At 35.4% G+C, this 21,860-nt stretch overlaps 1 protein-coding gene across 4 annotated transcripts in view; it reads left to right on the top strand.

Annotated features, from left to right (window-relative positions):
• Window positions 1-21,860, top strand: part of LOC139389691 (multiple C2 and transmembrane domain-containing protein 1-like) — a 227,384-nt gene that overhangs the window by 116,153 nt on the left and 89,371 nt on the right. For all 4 annotated transcript variants that reach the window (XM_071136580.1, XM_071136582.1, XM_071136581.1 and 1 more), the window contains 3 exons: window positions 2,607-2,777; window positions 4,000-4,130; window positions 5,667-5,853. In XM_071136580.1, coding sequence (XP_070992681.1) covers window positions 2,607-2,777; window positions 4,000-4,130; window positions 5,667-5,853 — 489 coding nt within the window. The remainder of the gene's footprint in view (window positions 1-2,606; window positions 2,778-3,999; window positions 4,131-5,666; window positions 5,854-21,860) is intronic.

The raw sequence follows: 21,860 nt of genomic DNA, 5'->3' as shown, positions 1-21,860 counted from the left end.
TTTATATTGACCAGAAGCTATAGAATCGTGTGAAAATGTAGCCGTGTAACATAGTAACCTCAAATTGTGTTTTGGGCACCAGTCTTTAAGGTTACAGGAGTCTGTCCTCCTATAGCTCCTCCCACTAGCCTCCACAGGACTTTGAGTTTGGTATTAGCCAGACTAGTGTTGCAGCTGATGGGTGAGAAAATAAAGTGACTCTTTCTCCCCTGTCATCTCTATACCCCTCACATTGTTAAGGGGCCTATGTGACTGAGGCAGCAGTTTTACAGAGGCTCACCAGGCTCAACTTCAGGGCCAAACTAAAGCCAAGAAATGTCTGGCCCTTAATGGTCTTACTTTGAAGATTGTAGATAGTCCTGAGAAAAAATGTATACATGTTTCTTTAGTTAAAAAGGGAAAAGAGGAGGTTCAGAGAAGGAACTTGTGATGAGAGCGAGTGAGAGAGCACCTTTTGGATGGAGGGATAGTTTTAGGGGTGTGTCTTCGTGTGTTGGAGGTTTACTTGCTATCAAGCTAGATCTCCCAGGTCTGAGACGAGACCCTTTTATCTCATGAGAACATCCACCCTGTGAATATCCTTTTGATTTCCCATCATGCCTAGCAGATCGACCCTTAACCTATGATCCTATGTCTTTGCTCTCTTTTATTTCCTTACTATAGAAGGAATGCTGGTCCCGGGGCTGCTTCTCCCTTACATTGGCCTATGCATGTGGCACATGTGTCTGTATCTGTAGCCATTGGCTATTCGTGTTCTGTATCCTGTTTGTCACCTTGTTTGTCACCTCTGCACCACAGAAGCCCTCAGGAGTTCCCACATTTGTCTACTTCCCACATTTGTCTATGTTTCTGAGAGCAGCATTTTTGATCTGAAGGCGTGTAGTCGAGTACAGTTGAGTACATCTGAGTAAAAGTTTTGTTTGAGTTTATATTGGCAGACAGTAACATAGTTTGAGTGTGTCTCTGGTTGGAGTGGTGCGGCCATTCTGCTGTGCTTCCCCCAAACCAACCCTTTGAAGCGCCAAACTGGGCCATCCCGCCTGTGACTCGGGAATTATCTCCAGTGCTAACTAACTGCTGCACTTCCCCACCAAGCCCTACTTCTCCTGTGTGTCTCCACGGTTATTTATACACCCTCTTCTCTTTAATCAAGCCATTATAGTGCTGGACTCAATACATGCAAACAATGCAAGAACCACTGTGGCATAATTATAACACTAAAATAGTTGAAATCATCTTCCCTTCAAGTCCAGAAAAGCCAGCTCATGCCTCTTTATTATCGCATAAGTCGAAGAGTTCAATCACACGGGGCTTTCGTTTTAGACGATATCAGCTCCTAAATTGATTTCAACCCAACACTTACCCTCATATTTTATTTTCCCTGCTCTACTTTGGGCGTGGGGTGTTGAATCTGTTCCTAATCCAAATCGGCCATGGGTTTTTACATAATGAGCGACATGTAGCAATAATACAATTAACGCAGCCTCCCAATGAGACTTTTCCCCCGGAAGAGGAGTTAGCTAGCATAGAGCGGCACCCTTCACCATTAGCATGACAACATCGTGTAGTAGGTTCCCTGGACTTACTGTACAGTAGTGCGGGTCTGGGTGGTAGTATCACACAGAGCACAGCTCTCATTGTTTCATGTCTGGAGAATGGAAATGAATAGGCCTCGTCTCCACATCAAAGTGCTGCTGCTTGTGCACCAGGGTTTGTTCACAGTTTACTGAAATTCACTCCAAACAAAAGATATGCTAATGAGGCCCCTCCAAATGAGGCAGGGAGACAGTGAGATAACTCATAGAGATGTGTTTGTTTGACAAATAAGTACCGACAGGCTTTATTTTTGTGTTTTTTTTTTCTCCTCCCGCACAAGCAAGCAATAGATGTGTGACTCCTGCCGAGGTTAAATTAGCCTGTAAGCGATTAGGAAACGGTTCGAAAATGGGTTTTAAACTGAGGGGGGAGGAGCATCAATCAGAATTCATGCTGTCAGTGGTACAGCTCAATGGGTTTTATTATATTCTACTGCTGTCACTCAAAGACTCATAGACCAGCGCCTGTGTTCATAACGCGTCTCAGAGTAAGAGTGCTGATCTATAATTAGCCCCCACCCCCTGTCCATAGACTTATTCTTTATGATCTTAAAAGCTAAACTGATCCTAGATCAGCACTCCTACTGTGAGACACTTTATCAGTACAGGTCCAGGTGAAAACAGAGAGATAAGCCTGTAGAGTGGACAGTAGAAGCGTCAGGGGTGGGATCTGAACCCAGATCAGGTACAGTATGTATATTAGAATGTACAGGAGTGATCCACAGCATAATGGGCAAGCTCTGAACCAGAAAATGTCTCCAATGTTTCTGTGTTGGACTGTGTGTTTATTCCTTTGCCTCCATCTCTTTGTATGGTCTTCATGTCTGTCATATGTATTGCTGTGTGTCTACAGATAGAACACTGTGATTGACTGTCTGTTTCTGTTTGCATGCTTGTGTGTGTGTGTCTGGGTGTGTGTGTGTGTGTGTGTGTGTGTGTGTGTGTGTGTGTGTGTGTGTGTGTGTGTGTGTGTGTGTGTGTGTGTGTGTGTGTGTGTGTGGGTGTACGCAGCAGCTGCATTCAAGTATGCGGTTGTCAGATGTCCACAGGAAAGCTCAGCTGTGGAGAGGTATAGTGAGCATCAGTCTGATTGAGGCTCGCGACCTCCAGCCTATGGACGCCAACGGCTTCAGTGACCCCTACGTCAAATTCAGACTGGGCCATCAGAAATACAAGAGCAAGGTACCTACACCAGCCCTCACGTACTGGAACTTCCAATTAATTTCCTAGCCAATTGTTACTTTAGCATTACAATACATGACCAAACGTATGTGGACACCTACTCGTCAAACATCTCATTCCAAAATCATGGGCATTAATATGGAGTTGATCCCCCCCTTGCTGCTATAACAGCCTCCACTCTTCTGGGAAGGCTTTCCACTAGATGTTGAAACATTGCTGCGGGGACTTGCTTCCATTTAGCCACAAGAGCATTAGTGAGGTTTGGGCACTGATGTTGGGCGATAAGGCCTGGCTCTCAGTCAGCATTCCAATTCATCCCAAAGGTGTTCAATGGGGTTGAGGTCAGGGCTCAGTGCAGACCAGTCAAATTATTCCACACTGATCTTGACAAACCATTTCTGTATGGACTTTGCTTTGTGCACGGGGGAATTGTCATGCTGAAACAGGAAAGGGCCTTCCCCAAATTGTTGCCACAAAGTTGGAAACACAGAATCATCTAGAATGTCATTGTATGCTGTAGCGTTAAGATTTCCCTTCGCTGGAACGAAGGGGCCTAGCCCGAACCATGAAAAACAGCTCCAGAACATTATTCCTCCTCTACCAAACTTTACAGTTGGCGCTATGCATTGTGGCAGGTAGCGTTCTCCTGGCATCTGCTAAACCCAGATTCGTCCGTCAGACTGCCAGATGGTGAAGCGTGATTCATCACTCCAGGAAACCCATTTCATGAAGCTCCTGACGAACAGTTATTGTGCTGATTGTGCTGTTACTTCCAGAGGCAGTTTGGAACTCGGTAGTAAGTGTGGCAACGCGAGGACAGAGGATTTTTACACGCTACGCAAACACAGTCATGGGTGGTACTGGGGTGGTAAAATCATTCAAAAGGCATCCTGGGAAATAAATATGCAAATAAGGCTTCACACCCTACAGTGTTAAAACAACACCCCAGAAACAAGCTACTGTAACACCAAAGGTGTTAATTCCCTAACACTGAGAAAGTGTAACAGCATCAGCTACAATAAAGTGTTCATGTACGTCAGAATTTGCAACACCCATGGTGTTAGGGACCCAACACTCTTGGTTGTGTTAGTCGATGAACACTATTTGCGATGGTCACCTATCATTTCTAAGAACGTGTTACATTTAAAACTGTGGGGTGTTAACATTCCAATTGCACATGTTCTGCGCACATGTCCCTCTTTTTGTGTGCTCCACTCGGCAGACGATACCCAAGACTTTGAACCCCCAGTGGAGAGAGCAGTTTGACTTCCATCTGTATGAGGAGCAGGGGGGCTTCATCGACATCACCGTCTGGGACAAAGACGCAGGCAAGAAGGACGACTTCATGGGCAGGTGGGCCTCTCCCATGCACACACACAAGCTCACACACAAGCTCACCTATACACACGCACTGACACACACTTTCTTTTGTTCATTTTTCAACAACACCAATCGTCTCCCTCCTGTCTTTGTTAGAATGCGCTAAGGGTCTGCCGTGTCTGTGTGTGTGTATTTGACGTGAGATTCCCTCTTGGGCCGAGGGTGACACTGCTTTTGAGTTCGTTAAACCGTCAGCCCGACTCAGGCTTGCTACATGTGCGTGTGTGCGTGAATGTGTGTTTGACAAGTTCCCACTAAGACAGGAGACTAATAGCTAGGAGAGGAGCTCGTTTTGCAATTCTCCATACCTCTTCCTGGAGAGCTAGTGTCCACAGGTCCTTGCTTGTAATTGACTATTTCCCCCTCCTTAAATACCCATCTGGTTGAGTCATGTTCCAGGCCCACTGATGTCCACGTCACCCCTCTGTCCAGGACCTACTGACAGATTCATTAACACACGCACACACATTCAGCACCAGTGTGCCCGCCTGCCTCCCATTGCACCACTGGCTCACTGGAAAACTAAAAAATATCTCCCCTGTCTCAGCCTCTCTCTCTCAACCTCTCTCTCTCTCTCTCTCTCTCTTTCTCTCTCTCTCTCTCAACCTCTCTCTCTCTCTCTCTGTCTCTCTCTCTCAACCTCTCTCTCTCAACCTCTCTGTCTCGCTCGGTCTCTCTCTCAACCTCTCTCTCTCTCTCTCTCTCTCTCTCTGTCTCGCTCGGTCTCTCTCTCTCTCTCTCTCTGTCTCTCTCTCTCTGTCTCGCTCGGTCTCTCTCTCTCTCTCTCTCTCTCTGTCTCGCTCGGTCTCTCTCTCTCTGTCTCGCTCGGTCTCTCTCTCTCTCTCTCTCTCTGTCTCGCTCGGTCTCTCTCTCTCTGTCTCGCTCGGTCTCTCTCTCTCTGTCTCGCTCGGTCTCTCTCTCTCTCTCTCTCTCTCTCTTTCTCTCTCTCTGTCTCGCTCGGTCTCTCTCTCTCTCTCTCTCTCTCTCTCTGTCTCGCTCGGTCTCTCTCTCTCTGTCTCGCTCGGTCTCTCTCTCTCTGTCTCGCTCGGTCTCTCTCTCTCTCTCTCTTTCTCTCTCTCTGTCTCGCTCGGTCTCTCTCTCTCTCTCTCTCTCTCTCTCTCTCTCTCTCTCTGTCTCGCTCGGTCTCTCTCTCTCTGTCTCGCTCGGTCTCTCTCTCTGTCTCGCTCGGTCTCTCTCTCTCTCTCTCTCTCTCTCTCTCTCTCTCTCTCTCTCTCTCTGTCTCGCTCGGTATCTCTCTCTCCCCCGGTCTCTTGGTGAATTGGACTGAACAAAGCAACCCTGTGCCATAACCATGCACCATATTTCCAAATGACTGGCAGACGACAGTAAAAGCACAGTGATTATTGGGACCTCGCTCTTTCTCTTCCCCACTTTCCCCCGCTTTCTACCACTTGTCTCACTCTTTCTCACTATCATCCCCCCCTATTCCTCTCAACGTCAGAGTCTATATATCTGTATATCTGTAATTAAAGCGTGTGTGTGTTTCAGGTGTTCGGTTGACCTGTCTCCGCTGAGTAAAGAGCACACTCATAAGTTGGACGTACCGCTGGAGGAGGGCGAGGGAATGCTGGTGCTGCTGGTCACACTCACTGGGGCTGCAGCAGTGTCCATCTCGGACCTGTCGGTCAATATTCTGGATGACCCACACGAGAGACACCAGATACTACAGAGATATGTGAGTTTGTGTGTGTGCATGTGTCAGTAGGTGACCTTAATGGAAGAGGCCTAAGTGACACGACTCAGGCTCTCGGTCTCTCCTGCTCCCTCGTGTGAAGACCACAAGCAACAACACTTTGTCACAACTTGTTTTCATTGGATCACATTTCCAACCAGGGCGTCATTTTGATGCACCTGTCCAGTGTATGTAACAATAAAAACAAAAAATGATTTAACCTTTATTTAACTAGGCAAGTCAGTTAAGAACAAATTCCTGTTTAAAATGATGGCCTAGGAAGAGTGGGTTAACTGCCTTGTTCAGGGGCACAATGACAGATTTTTACCTTGTCAGCTCGGGGATTCGATCTAGCAACCTTTTGGTTACTGGCCCAACGCTCCAACCACTAGGCTACCTGCCGCCCCCAGTGTATGTGACAATAAAAACACATGTATATACAACTATCCAGTGTATGTAACAATTGAAAAACACTTTAATACAACTATCCAGTGTATGTAACAATATAAACACATTTTGATACACCTATCCAGTGTATGTAACAATAGAAACACATTTTGATACACCTATCCAGTGTATGTAACAATAGAAACACACTTTGATACAACTATCCAGTGTATGTAACAATAGAAACACATTTTGATACACCTATCCAGTGTATGTAACAATAGAAACACATTTTGATACAACTATCCAGTGTATGTAACAATAGAAACACACTTTAATATACCTATCTAGTGTATGTAACAATAGAAACACATTTTGATACAACTATCCAGTGTATGTAACAATAGAAACACATTTTGATACACCTATCCAGTGTATGTAACAATAGAAACACACTTTAATACAACTATCCAGTGTATGTAACAATAGAAACACACTTTAATACACCTATCCAGTGTATGTAACAATAGAAACACATTTTGATACACCTATCCAGTGTATGCAACAATAGAAACACATGTTGATACAACTATCCAGTGTATGTAACAATAGAAACACATTTTGATACAACTATCCAGTGTATGTAACAATATAAACACATTTTGACACACCTATCCAGTGTATGTAACAATAGAAACACACTTTGATACACCTATCCAGTGTATGTAACAATAGAAACACACTTTAATACAACTATCCAGTGTATGTAACAATAAAACACATGTATATACAACTTTCCAGTGTATGTAACAATAGAAACACATGTTGATACACCTATCCAGTGTATTTAACAATAGAAACACATTTAATTTTGATACACCTATTCAGTGTATGTAGCAATAGAAACACATTTAATTTTGATACACCTATCCACTGTATGTAACAATAGAAACACATTTTAATACACCTATCCAGTGTATGTAACAATAGAAACACACAGTGATACACCTATCCAGTGTATGTAACAATAGAAACACATTTTGATACACCTATCCAGTGTATGTAACAATAGAAACACATTTTGATACAACTATCCAGTGTATGTAACAATAGAAACACACTTTAATATACCTATCTAGTGTATGTAACAATAGAAACACATTTTGATACAACTATCCAGTGTATGTAACAATAGAAACACATTTTGATACACCTATCCAGTGTATGTAACAATAGAAACACACTTTAATACAACTATCCAGTGTATGTAACAATAAAACACATGTATATACAACTTTCCAGTGTATGTAACAATAGAAACACATGTTGATACACCTATCCAGTGTATTTAACAATAGAAACACATTTAATTTTGATACACCTATTCAGTGTATGTAGCAATAGAAACACATTTAATTTTGATACACCTATCCACTGTATGTAACAATAGAAACACATTTTAATACACCTATCCAGTGTATGTAACAATAGAAACACACAGTAATACACCTATCCAGTGTATGTAACAATATAAACACATTTTGATACAACTATCCAGTGTATGTAACAATAGAAACACATTTTGATACACCTATCCAGTGTATGTAACAATAGAAACACACTTTAATACAACTATCCAGTGTATGTAACAATAGAAACACACTTTAATACACCTATCCAGTGTATGTAACAATAGAAACACATTTTGATACACCTATCCAGTGTATGCAACAATAGAAACACATGTTGATACAACTATCCAGTGTATGTAACAATAGAAACACATTTTGATACAACTATCCAGTGTATGTAACAATATAAACACATTTTGACACACCTATCCAGTGTATGTAACAATAGAAACACACTTTAATACAACTATCCAGTGTATGTAACAATAAAACACATGTATATACAACTTTCCAGTGTATGTAACAATAGAAACACATGTTGATACACCTATCCAGTGTATTTAACAATAGAAACACATTTAATTTTGATACACCTATTCAGTGTATGTAGCAATAGAAACACATTTAATTTTGATACACCTATCCACTGTATGTAACAATAGAAACACATTTTAATACACCTATCCAGTGTATGTAACAATAGAAACACACAGTGATACACCTATCCAGTGTATGTAACAATAGAAACACATTTTGATACACCTATCCAGTGTATGTAACAATAGAAACACATTTTGATACAACTATCCAGTGTATGTAACAATAGAAACACACTTTAATATACCTATCTAGTGTATGTAACAATAGAAACACATTTTGATACAACTATCCAGTGTATGTAACAATAGAAACACATTTTGATACACCTATCCAGTGTATGTAACAATAGAAACACACTTTAATACAACTATCCAGTGTATGTAACAATAGAAACACACTTTAATACACCTATCCAGTGTATGTAACAATAGAAACACATTTTGATACACCTATCCAGTGTATGCAACAATAGAAACACATGTTGATACAACTATCCAGTGTATGTAACAATAGAAACACATTTTGATACAACTATCCAGTGTATGTAACAATATAAACACATTTTGACACACCTATCCAGTGTATGTAACAATAGAAACACACTTTGATACACATATCCAGTGTATGTAACAATAGAAACACACTTTAATACAACTATCCAGTGTATGTAACAATAAAACACATGTATATACAACTTTCCAGTGTATGTAACAATAGAAACACATGTTGATACACCTATCCAGTGTATTTAACAATAGAAACACATTTAATTTTGATACACCTATTCAGTGTATGTAGCAATAGAAACACATTTAATTTTGATACACCTATCCACTGTATGTAACAATAGAAACACATTTTAATACACCTATCCAGTGTATGTAACAATAGAAACACACAGTAATACACCTATCCAGTGTATGTAACAATATAAACACATTTTGATACACATATCCAGTGTATGTAACAATAGAAACACACTTTAATACACCTATCCAGTGTATGTAACAATAGAAACAAATTGTGATACACCTATCCAGTGTATGTAACAATAGAAACACATTTTGATACACCTATCCAGTCTATTTAACAATAGAAACACATTTTGATACACTTATTCAGTGTATGTAACAATATAAACACACTTTGATACACCTTTCCAGTGTATGTAACAATAAAAACACATTTTAAAACACCTATCCAGTGTATGTAACAATAGAAACACATTTTGATACACCTATCCAGTGTATGTAACGATAGAAACACACTTTGATACACTTATTCAGTGTATGTAACAATAGAAACACATTTTGATACACCTATCAATTGTATGTAACAATAGAAAAACATTTTGATACACCTATCCAGTGTATGTAACAATAGAAACACATTTTGATACACCTATCCAGTGTATGTAACAATAGAAACACATGTTGATACACCTATCCAGTGTATGTAACAATAGAAACACATTTTGATACACCTATCCAGTGTATGTAACAATAGAAACACATTTTGATACACCTATCCAGTGTATGTAACAATAGAAACACACTTTGATACAACTATCCAGTGTATGTAACAATAGAAACACATTTTGATACACCTATCCAGTGTATGTAACAATAGAAACACATTTTGATACAACTATCCAGTGTATGTAACAATAGAAACACACTTTAATATACCTATCTAGTGTATGTAACAATAGAAACACATTTTGATACAACTATCCAGTGTATGTAACAATAGAAACACATTTTGATACACCTATCCAGTGTATGTAACAATAGAAACACACTTTAATACAACTATCCAGTGTATGTAACAATAGAAACACACTTTAATACACCTATCCAGTGTATGTAACAATAGAAACACATTTTGATACACCTATCCAGTGTATGCAACAATAGAAACACATGTTGATACAACTATCCAGTGTATGTAACAATAGAAACACATTTTGATACAACTATCCAGTGTATGTAACAATATAAACACATTTTGACACACCTATCCAGTGTATGTAACAATAGAAACACACTTTGATACACCTATCCAGTGTATGTAACAATAGAAACACACTTTAATACAACTATCCAGTGTATGTAACAATAAAACACATGTATATACAACTTTCCAGTGTATGTAACAATAGAAACACATGTTGATACACCTATCCAGTGTATTTAACAATAGAAACACATTTAATTTTGATACACCTATTCAGTGTATGTAGCAATAGAAACACATTTAATTTTGATACACCTATCCACTGTATGTAACAATAGAAACACATTTTAATACACCTATCCAGTGTATGTAACAATAGAAACACACAGTGATACACCTATCCAGTGTATGTAACAATAGAAACACATTTTGATACACCTATCCAGTGTATGTAACAATAGAAACACATTTTGATACAACTATCCAGTGTATGTAACAATAGAAACACACTTTAATATACCTATCTAGTGTATGTAACAATAGAAACACATTTTGATACAACTATCCAGTGTATGTAACAATAGAAACACATTTTGATACACCTATCCAGTGTATGTAACAATAGAAACACACTTTAATACAACTATCCAGTGTATGTAACAATAAAACACATGTATATACAACTTTCCAGTGTATGTAACAATAGAAACACATGTTGATACACCTATCCAGTGTATTTAACAATAGAAACACATTTAATTTTGATACACCTATTCAGTGTATGTAGCAATAGAAACACATTTAATTTTGATACACCTATCCACTGTATGTAACAATAGAAACACATTTTGATACACCTATCCAGTGTATGTAACAATAGAAACACACTTTAATACAACTATCCAGTGTATGTAACAATAGAAACACACTTTAATACACCTATCCAGTGTATGTAACAATAGAAACACATTTTGATACACCTATCCAGTGTATGCAACAATAGAAACACATGTTGATACAACTATCCAGTGTATGTAACAATAGAAACACATTTTGATACACCTATCCAGTGTATGTAACAATAGAAACACATTTTGATACACCTATCCAGTGTATGTAACAATAGAAACACACTTGAATACAACTTTCCAGTGTATGTAACAATAAAACACATTTTGATACACCTATCCAGTGTATGTAACAATAGAAACACATTTTGATACACCTATCCAGTGTATGTAACAATAGAAACAAATTGTGATACACCTATCCAGTGTATGTAACAATAGAAACACATTTTGATACACCTATCCAGTGTATGTAACAATAGAAACACATTTTGATACACTTATTCAGTGTATGTAACAATATAAACACACTTTGATACACCTTTCCAGTGTATGTAACAATAAAAACACATTTTAAAACACCTATCCAGTGTATGTAACAATAGAAACACATTTTGATACACCTATCCAGTGTATGTAACGATAGAAACACACTTTGATATACTTATTCAGTGTATGTAACAATAGAAACATATTTTGATACACCTATCAATTGTATGTAACAATAGAAACACATTTTGATACACCTATCCAGTGTATGTAACAATAGAAACACATTTTGATACACCTATCCAGTGTATGTAACAATAGAAACACATGTTGATACACCTATCCAGTGTATGTAACAATAGAAACACATTTTGATACACCTATCCAGTGTATGTAACAATAGAAACACATTTTGATTCACCTATCCAGTGTATGTAACAATAGAAACACACTTTAATACACATCCAGTGTATGTAACAATATAAACACATTTTGATACACCTATCCAGTGTATGTAACAATTGAAACACATTTTGATACACCTATCCAGTGTATGTAACAATAGAAACACATTTTGATACACCTATCCAGTGTATGTAACAATAGAAACACATTTTGATACACCTATCCAGTGTATGTAACAATATAAACACATGTTGATACACCTATCAAGTGTATGTAACAATAGAAACACATTTTGATACACCTATCCAGTGTATGTAACAATATAAATACATTTTAATACACCTATCCAGTGTATGTAACAATAGAAACACATTTTGATACACCTATCAATTGTATGTAACAATAGAAACCCATTTTGATACACCTATCCAGTGTATGTAACAATAGAAACACATTTTGATACACCTATCCAGTGTATGTAACAATATAAACACATTTTGATACACCTATCCAGTGTATGTAACAATAGAAACACACTTTGAATACACCTATCCAGTGTATGTAACAATAGAAACACATTTTGATACACCTATCCAGTGTATGTAACAATAGAAACACATTTTGATACACCTATCCAGTGTATGTAACAATAGAAACAAATTGTGATACACCTATCCAGTGTATGTAACAATAGAAACACATTTTGAATACACCTTTCCAGTGTATGTAACAATAGAAACACATTTTGATACACCTATCCAGTGTATGTAACAATAGAAACACATTTTGATACACCTATCCAGTGTATGTAACAATAGAAACACATTTTGATACACCTATCCAGTGTATGTAACAATATAAACAAATGTTGATACACCTATCAAGTGTATGTAACAATAGAAACACATTTTGATACACCTATCCAGTGTATGTAACAATTGAAACACATTTTGATACACCTATCCAGTGTATGTAACAATAGAAACACATTTTGAAACACCTATCCAGTGTATGTAACAATATAAAGACATTTTGATACACCTATCCAGTGTATGTAACAATAGAAACACATTTTGATACACCTATCCAGTGTATGTAACAATATAAACACATTTTGATACACCTATCCAGTGTATGTAACAATAGAAACACATTTTGATACACCTATCCAGTGTATGTAACAATAGAAACACATTTTGATACACCTATCCAGTGTATGTAACAATAGAAACACACTTTAATACACTTCCAGTGTATGTAACAATAGAAACACATTTTGATTCACCTATCCAGTGTATGTAACAATATAAACACATTTTGATACACCTATCCAGTGTATGTAACAATAGAAACACATTTTGATACACCTATCCAGTGTATGTAACAATAGAAACACATATTGATTCACCTATCCAGTGTATGTAACAATAGAAACACACTTTAATACACATCCAGTGTATGTAACAATAGAAACACATTTTGATTCACCTATCCAGTGTATGTAACAATATAAACACATTTTGATACACCTATCCAGTGTATGTAACAATAGAAACACATTTTGATACACCTATCCAGTGTATGTAACAATAGAAACTCACTTGAATACACCTATCCAGTGTATGTAACAATAGAAACACATTTTGATACACCTATCCAGTGTATGTAACAATATAAATAAATGTTGATACGCCTATCAAGTGTATGTAACAATAGAAACACATTTTGATACACCTATCCAGTGTATGTAACAATTGAAACACATTTTGATACACCTATCCAGTGTATGTAACAATAGAAACACATTTTGAAACACCTATCCAGTGTATGTAACAATTGAAACACATTTTGATACACCTATCCAGTGTATGTAACAATAGAAACACATTTTGATACACCTATCCAGTGTATGTAACAATAGAAACACATTTTGATACACCTATCCAGTGTATGTAACAATATAAACACATTTTGATACACCTATCCAGTGTATGTAACAATAGAAACACATTTTGATACACCTATCCAGTGTATGTAACAATAGAAACACATGTTGATACACCTATCCAGTGTATGTAACAATAGAAACACATTTTGATACACCTATCCAGTGTATGTAACAATAGAAACACATTTTGATTCACCTATCCAGTGTATGTAACAATAGAAACACACTTTAATACACATCCAGTGTACGTAACAATATAAACACATTTTGATACACCTATCCAGTGTATGTAACAATTGAAACACATTTTGATACACCTATCCAGTGTATGTAACAATAGAAACACATTTTGATACACCTATCCAGTGTATGTAACAATAGAAACACATTTTGATACACCTATCCAGTGTATGTAACAATATAAACACATGTTGATACACCTATCAAGTGTATGTAACAATAGAAACACATTTTGATACACCTATCCAGTGTATGTAACAATATAAATACATTTTAATACACCTATCCAGTGTATGTAACAATAGAAACACATTTTGATACACCTATCAATTGTATGTAACAATAGAAACCCATTTTGATACACCTATCCAGTGTATGTAACAATAGAAACACATTTTGATACACCTATCCAGTGTATGTAACAATATAAACACATTTTGATACACCTATCCAGTGTATGTAACAATAGAAACACACTTGAATACACCTATCCAGTGTATGTAACAATAGAAACACATTTTGATACACCTATCCAGTGTATGTAACAATAGAAACACATTTTGATACACCTATCCAGTGTATGTAACAATAGAAACACATTTTGATACACCTATCCAGTGTATGTAACAATAGAAACACACTTGAATACACCTTTCCAGTGTATGTAACAATAGAAACACATTTTGATACACCTATCCAGTGTATGTAACAATAGAAACACATTTTGATACACCTATCCAGTGTATGTAACAATAGAAACACATTTTGATACACCTATCCAGTGTATGTAACAATATAAACAAATGTTGATACACCTATCAAGTGTATGTAACAATAGAAACACATTTTGATACACCTATCCAGTGTATGTAACAATTGAAACACATTTTGATACACCTATCCAGTGTATGTAACAATAGAAACACATTTTGAAAAACCTATCCAGTGTATGTAACAATAGAAATACATTTTGATACACCTATCCAGTGTATGTAACAATAGAAACACATTTTGATACACCTATCCAGTGTATGTAACAATATAAACACATTTTGATACACCTATCCAGTGTATGTAACAATAGAAACACATTTTGATACACCTATCCAGTGTATGTAACAATAGAAACACATTTTGATTCACCTATCCAGTGTATGTAACAATAGAAACACACTTTAATACACTTCCAGTGTATGTAACAATAGAAACACATTTTGATTCACCTATCCAGTGTATGTAACAATATAAACACATTTTGATACACCTATCCAGTGTATGTAACAATAGAAACACATTTTGATACACCTATCCAGTGTATGTAACAATAGAAACACATATTGATTCACCTATCCAGTGTATGTAACAATAGAAACACACTTTAATACACATCCAGTGTATGTAACAATAGAAACACATTTTGATTCACCTATCCAGTGTATGTAACAATATAAACACATTTTGATACACCTATCCAGTGTATGTAACAATAGAAACACATTTTGATACACCTATCCAGTGTATGTAACAATAGAAACTCACTTGAATACACCTATCCAGTGTATGTAACAATAGAAACACATTTTGATACACCTATCCAGTGTATGTAACAATATAAATAAATGTTGATACGCCTATCAAGTGTATGTAACAATAGAAACACATTTTGATACACCTATCCAGTGTATGTAACAATTGAAACACATTTTGATACACCTATCCAGTGTATGTAACAATAGAAACACATTTTGAAACACCTATCCAGTGTATGTAACAATTGAAACACATTTTGATACACCTATCCAGTGTATGTAACAATAGAAACACATTTTGATACACCTATCCAGTGTATGTAACAATAGAAACACATTTTGATACACCTATCAATTGTATGTAACAATAGAAACACATTTTGATACACCTATCCAGTGTATGTAACAATATAAACACATTTTGATACACCTATCCAGTGTATGTAACAATAGAAACACACTTTAATACACCTATCCAGTGTATGTAACAATAGAAACACATTTTGATACACCTATCCAGTGTATGTAACAATATAAACACATTTTGATACACCTATCCAGTGTATGTAACAATAGAAACACATTTTGATACACCTATCCAGTGTATGTAACAATAGAAACACATTTTGATTCACCTATCCAGTGTATGTAACAATAGAAACACACTTTAATACACATCCAGTGTATGTAACAATAGAAACACATTTTGATTCACCTATCTAGTGTATGTAACAATATAAACACATTTTGATACACCTATCCAGTGTATGTAACAATAGAAACACATTTTGATACACCTATCCAGTGTATGTAACAATAGAAACTCACTTGAATACACCTATCCAGTGTATGTAACAATAGAAACACATTTTGATACACCTATCCAGTGTATGTAAGAATATAAATAAATGTTGATACGCCTATCAAGTGTATGTAACAATAGAAACACATTTTGATACACCTATCCAGTGTATGTAACAATTGAAACACATTTTGATACACCTATCCAGTGTATGTAACAATAGAAACACATTTTGAAACACCTATCCAGTGTATGTAACAATAGAAAAACATTTTGATACACCTATCCAGTGTATGTAACAATATAAACACATTTTGATACACCTATCCAGTGTATGTAACAATAGAAACACATTTTGATACACCTATCCAGTGTATGTAACAATAGAAACTCACTTGAATACACCTATCCAGTGTATGTAACAATAGAAACACATTTTGATACACCTATCCAGTGTATGTAAGAATATAAATAAATGTTGATACGCCTATCAAGTGTATGTAACAATAGAAACACATTTTGATACACCTATCCAGTGTATGTAACAATTGAAACACATTTTGATACACCTATCCAGTGTATGTAACAATAGAAACACATTTTGAAACACCTATCCAGTGTATGTAACAATAGAAAAACATTTTGATACACCTATCCAGTGTATGTAACAATATAAACACATTTTGATACACCTATCCAGTGTATGTAACAATAGAAACACATTTTGAAACACCTATCCAGTGTATGTAACAATAGAAACACACTTTAATACACATCCAGTGTATGTAACAATATAAACACATTTTGATACACCTATCCAGTGTATGTAACAATTGAAACACATTTTGATACACCTATCCAGTGTATGTAACAATAGAAACACATTTTGATACACCTATCCAGTGTATGTAACAATAGAAACACATTTTGATACACCTATCCAGTGTATGTAACAATAGAAACACATGTTGATACACCTATCAAGTGTATGTAACAATAGAAACACATTTTGATACACCTATCAATTGTATGTAACAATAGAAACACATTTTGATACACCTATCCAGTGTATGTAACAATATAAACACATTTTGATACACCTATCCAGTGTATGTAACAATAGAAACACACTTGAATACACCTATCCAGTGTATGTAACAATAGAAACACATTTTGATACACCTATCCAGTGTATGTAAGAATATAAATAAATGTTGATACGCCTATCAAGTGTATGTAACAATAGAAACACATTTTGATACACCTATCCAGTGTATGTAACAATTGAAACACATTTTGATACACCTATCCAGTGTATGTAACAATAGAAACACATTTTGAAACACCTATCCAGTGTATGTAACAATAGAAAAACATTTTGATACACCTATCCAGTGTATGTAACAATATAAACACATTTTGATACACCTATCCAGTGTATGTAACAATAGAAACACATTTTGAAACACCTATCCAGTGTATGTAACAATAGAAACACACTTTAATACACATCCAGTGTATGTAACAATATAAACACATTTTGATACACCTATCCAGTGTATGTAACAATTGAAACACATTTTGATACACCTATCCAGTGTATGTAACAATAGAAACACATTTTGATACACCTATCCAGTGTATGTAACAATAGAAACACATTTTGATACACCTATCCAGTGTATGTAACAATAGAAACACATGTTGATACACCTATCAAGTGTATGTAACAATAGAAACACATTTTGATACACCTATCAATTGTATGTAACAATAGAAACACATTTTGATACACCTATCCAGTGTATGTAACAATATAAACACATTTTGATACACCTATCCAGTGTATGTAACAATAGAAACACACTTGAATACACCTATCCAGTGTATGTAACAATATAAACACATTTTGATACACCTATCCAGTGTATGTAACAATAGAAACACATTTTGATACACCTATCCAGTGTGTGTAACAATAGAAACACATTTTGATACACCTATCCAGTGTATGTAACAATAGAAACACACTTGAATACACCTTTCCAGTGTATGTAGAAACACATTTTGATAACATCCAGTGTATGAAACACATTTTGATACACCTATCCAGTGTATGTAACAATAGAAACACATTTTGATACACCTATCCAGTGTATGTAACAATAGAAACACATTTTGATACACCTATCCAGTGTATGTAACAATATAAACACATTTTGATACACCTATCAAGTGTATGTAACAATATAAACACACTTTGATACACCTATCAAGTGTATGTAACAATAGAAACACATTTTGATACACCTATCCAGTGTATGTAACAATAGAAACCTACATTTTGATACACCTATCCAGTGTATGTAACAATAGAAACACATTTTGATACACCTATCCAGTGTATGTAACAATAGAAACACATTTTGATACACCTATCCAGTGTATGTAACAATAGAAACACATTTTGATACACCTATCCAGTGTATGTAACAATAGAAACACATTTTGATACACCTATCCAGTGTATGATTCACCTATCCAGTGTATGTAACAATAGAAACACATTTTGATACACCTATCCAGTGTATGTAACAATATAAATACATTTTAATACACCTATCCAGTGTATGTAACAATAGAAACACAGTGTATGTAACAATAGATTTTGAACACACTTGAATACACCTATCCAGTGTATGTAACAATATAAACACATTTTGATACACCTATCCAGTGTATGTAACAATAGAAACACATTTTGATACACCTATCCAGTGTGTATGTAACAATAGAAACACATTTTGATACACCTATCCAGTGTATGTAACAATAGAAACACACTTGAATACACCTTTCCAGTGTATGTAACAATAGAAACACATTTTGAACACATCCAGTGTATGTTAGAAACACATTTTGATACACCTATCCAGTGTATGTAACAATAGAAACACATTTTGATACACCTATCCAGTGTATGTAACAATATAAACAAATGTTGATACACCTATCAAGTGTATGTAACAATAGAAACACATTTTGATACACCTATCCAGTGTATAGAAACACAAACACCTATCCAGTGTTGATACACCTATCCAGTGTATGTAACAATAGAAACACATTTTGATACACCTATCCAGTGTAGTGTATAGAAACACATTTTGTAACAAGTGTATGTAACAATAGAAACACATTTTGAAACACATGTTGATACACCTATCCAGTGTATGTAACAATAGAAACACATTTTGATACACCTATCCAGTGTATGTAACAATAGAAGTGTATGTAACATTTTGATACACCTATCCAGTGTATGTAACAATAGAAACACATTTTGATACACCTATCCAGTGTATGTAACAATAGAAACACATTTTGATACACCTATCCAGTGTATGTAACAATAGTAAACACATTTTGATACACCTATCCAGTGTATGTAACAATAGAAACACATTTTGATTCACCTATCCAGTGTATGTAACAATAGAAACACACTTTAATACACATCCAGTGTATGTAACAATATAAACACATTTTGATACACCTATCCAGTGTATGTAACAATTGAAACACATTTTGATACACCTATCCAGTGTATGTAACAATAGAAACACATTTTGATACACCTATCCAGTGTATGTAACAATAGAAACACATTTTGATACACCTATCCAGTGTATGTAACAATAGAAACACATGTTGATACACCTATCAAGTGTATGTAACAATAGAAACACATTTTGATACACCTATCCAGTGTATGTAACAATATAAATACATTTTAATACACCTATCCAGTGTATGTAACAATAGAAACACATTTTGATACACCTATCAATTGTATGTAACAATAGAAACACATTTTGATACACCTATCCAGTGTATGTAACAATATAAACACATTTTGATACACCTATCCAGTGTATGTAACAATAGAAACACACTTGAATACACCTATCCAGTGTATTTAACAATATAAACACATTTTGATACACCTATCCAGTGTATGTAACAATATAAACACATTTTGATACACCTATCCAGTGTGTGTAACAATAGAAACACATTTTGATACACCTATCCAGTGTATGTAACAATAGAAACACATTTTGATACACCTATCCAGTGTATGTAGCAATAGAAACACATGTTGATACACCTATCAAGTGTATGTAACAATAGAAACACATTTTGATACACCTATCCAGTGTATGTAACAATATAAATACATTTTAATACACCTATCCAGTGTATGTAACAATACAAACACATTTTGATACACCTATCAATTGTATGTAACAATAGAAACACATTTTGATACACCTATCCAGTGTATGTAACAATAGAAACACATTTTGATACACCTATCCAGTGTATGTAACAATAGAAACACACTTGAATACACCTATCCAGTGTATGTAACAATATAAACACATTTTGATACACCTATCCAGTGTATGTAACGATAGAAACACATTTTGATACACCTATCCAGTGTGTGTAACAATAGAAACACATTTTGATACACCTATCCAGTGTATGTAACAATAGAAACACACTTGAATACACCTTTCCAGTGTATGTAACAATATAAACACATTTTGATACACCTATCCAGTGTATGTAACAATAGAAACACATTTTGATACACCTATCCAGTGTATGTAACAATATAAACACATTTTGATACACCTATCCAGTGTATGTAACAATAGAAACACACTTGAATACACCTATCCAGTGTATGTAACAATATAAACACATTTTGATACACCTATCCAGTGTATGTAACAATAGAAACACATTTTGATACACCTATCCAGTGTGTGTAACAATAGAAACACATTTTGATACACCTATCCAGTGTATGTAACAATAGAAACACACTTGAATACACCTTTCCAGTGTATGTAACAATAGAAACACATTTTGATACACCTATCCAGTGTATGTAACAATAGAAACACATTTTGATACACCTATCCAGTGTATGTAACAATAGAAACACATTTTGATACACCTATCCAGTGTATGTAACAATATAAACAAATGTTGATACACCTATCAAGTGTATGTAACAATATAAACAAATGTTGATACACCTATCAAGTGTATGTAACAATAGAAACACATTTTGATACACCTATCCAGTGTATGTAACAATAGAAAAACATTTTGATACACCTATCCAGTGTATGTAACAATAGAAACACATTTTGATACACCTATCCAGTGTATGTAACAATATAAACACATGTTGATACACCTATCAAGTGTATGTAACAATAGAAACACATTTTGATACACCTATCCAGTGTATGTAACAATATAAATACATTTTAATACACCTATCCAGTGTATGTAACAATAGAAACACATTTT

The sequence above is a fragment of the Oncorhynchus clarkii genome, chromosome 30, assembly GCF_045791955.1.
Source record: "Oncorhynchus clarkii lewisi isolate Uvic-CL-2024 chromosome 30, UVic_Ocla_1.0, whole genome shotgun sequence".
Classification (NCBI taxonomy): Eukaryota; Metazoa; Chordata; class Actinopteri; order Salmoniformes; family Salmonidae; genus Oncorhynchus; species Oncorhynchus clarkii.
Note: the sequence above shows the minus strand (reverse complement) of the source record. Positions and strands in the feature narration are given on the sequence as shown.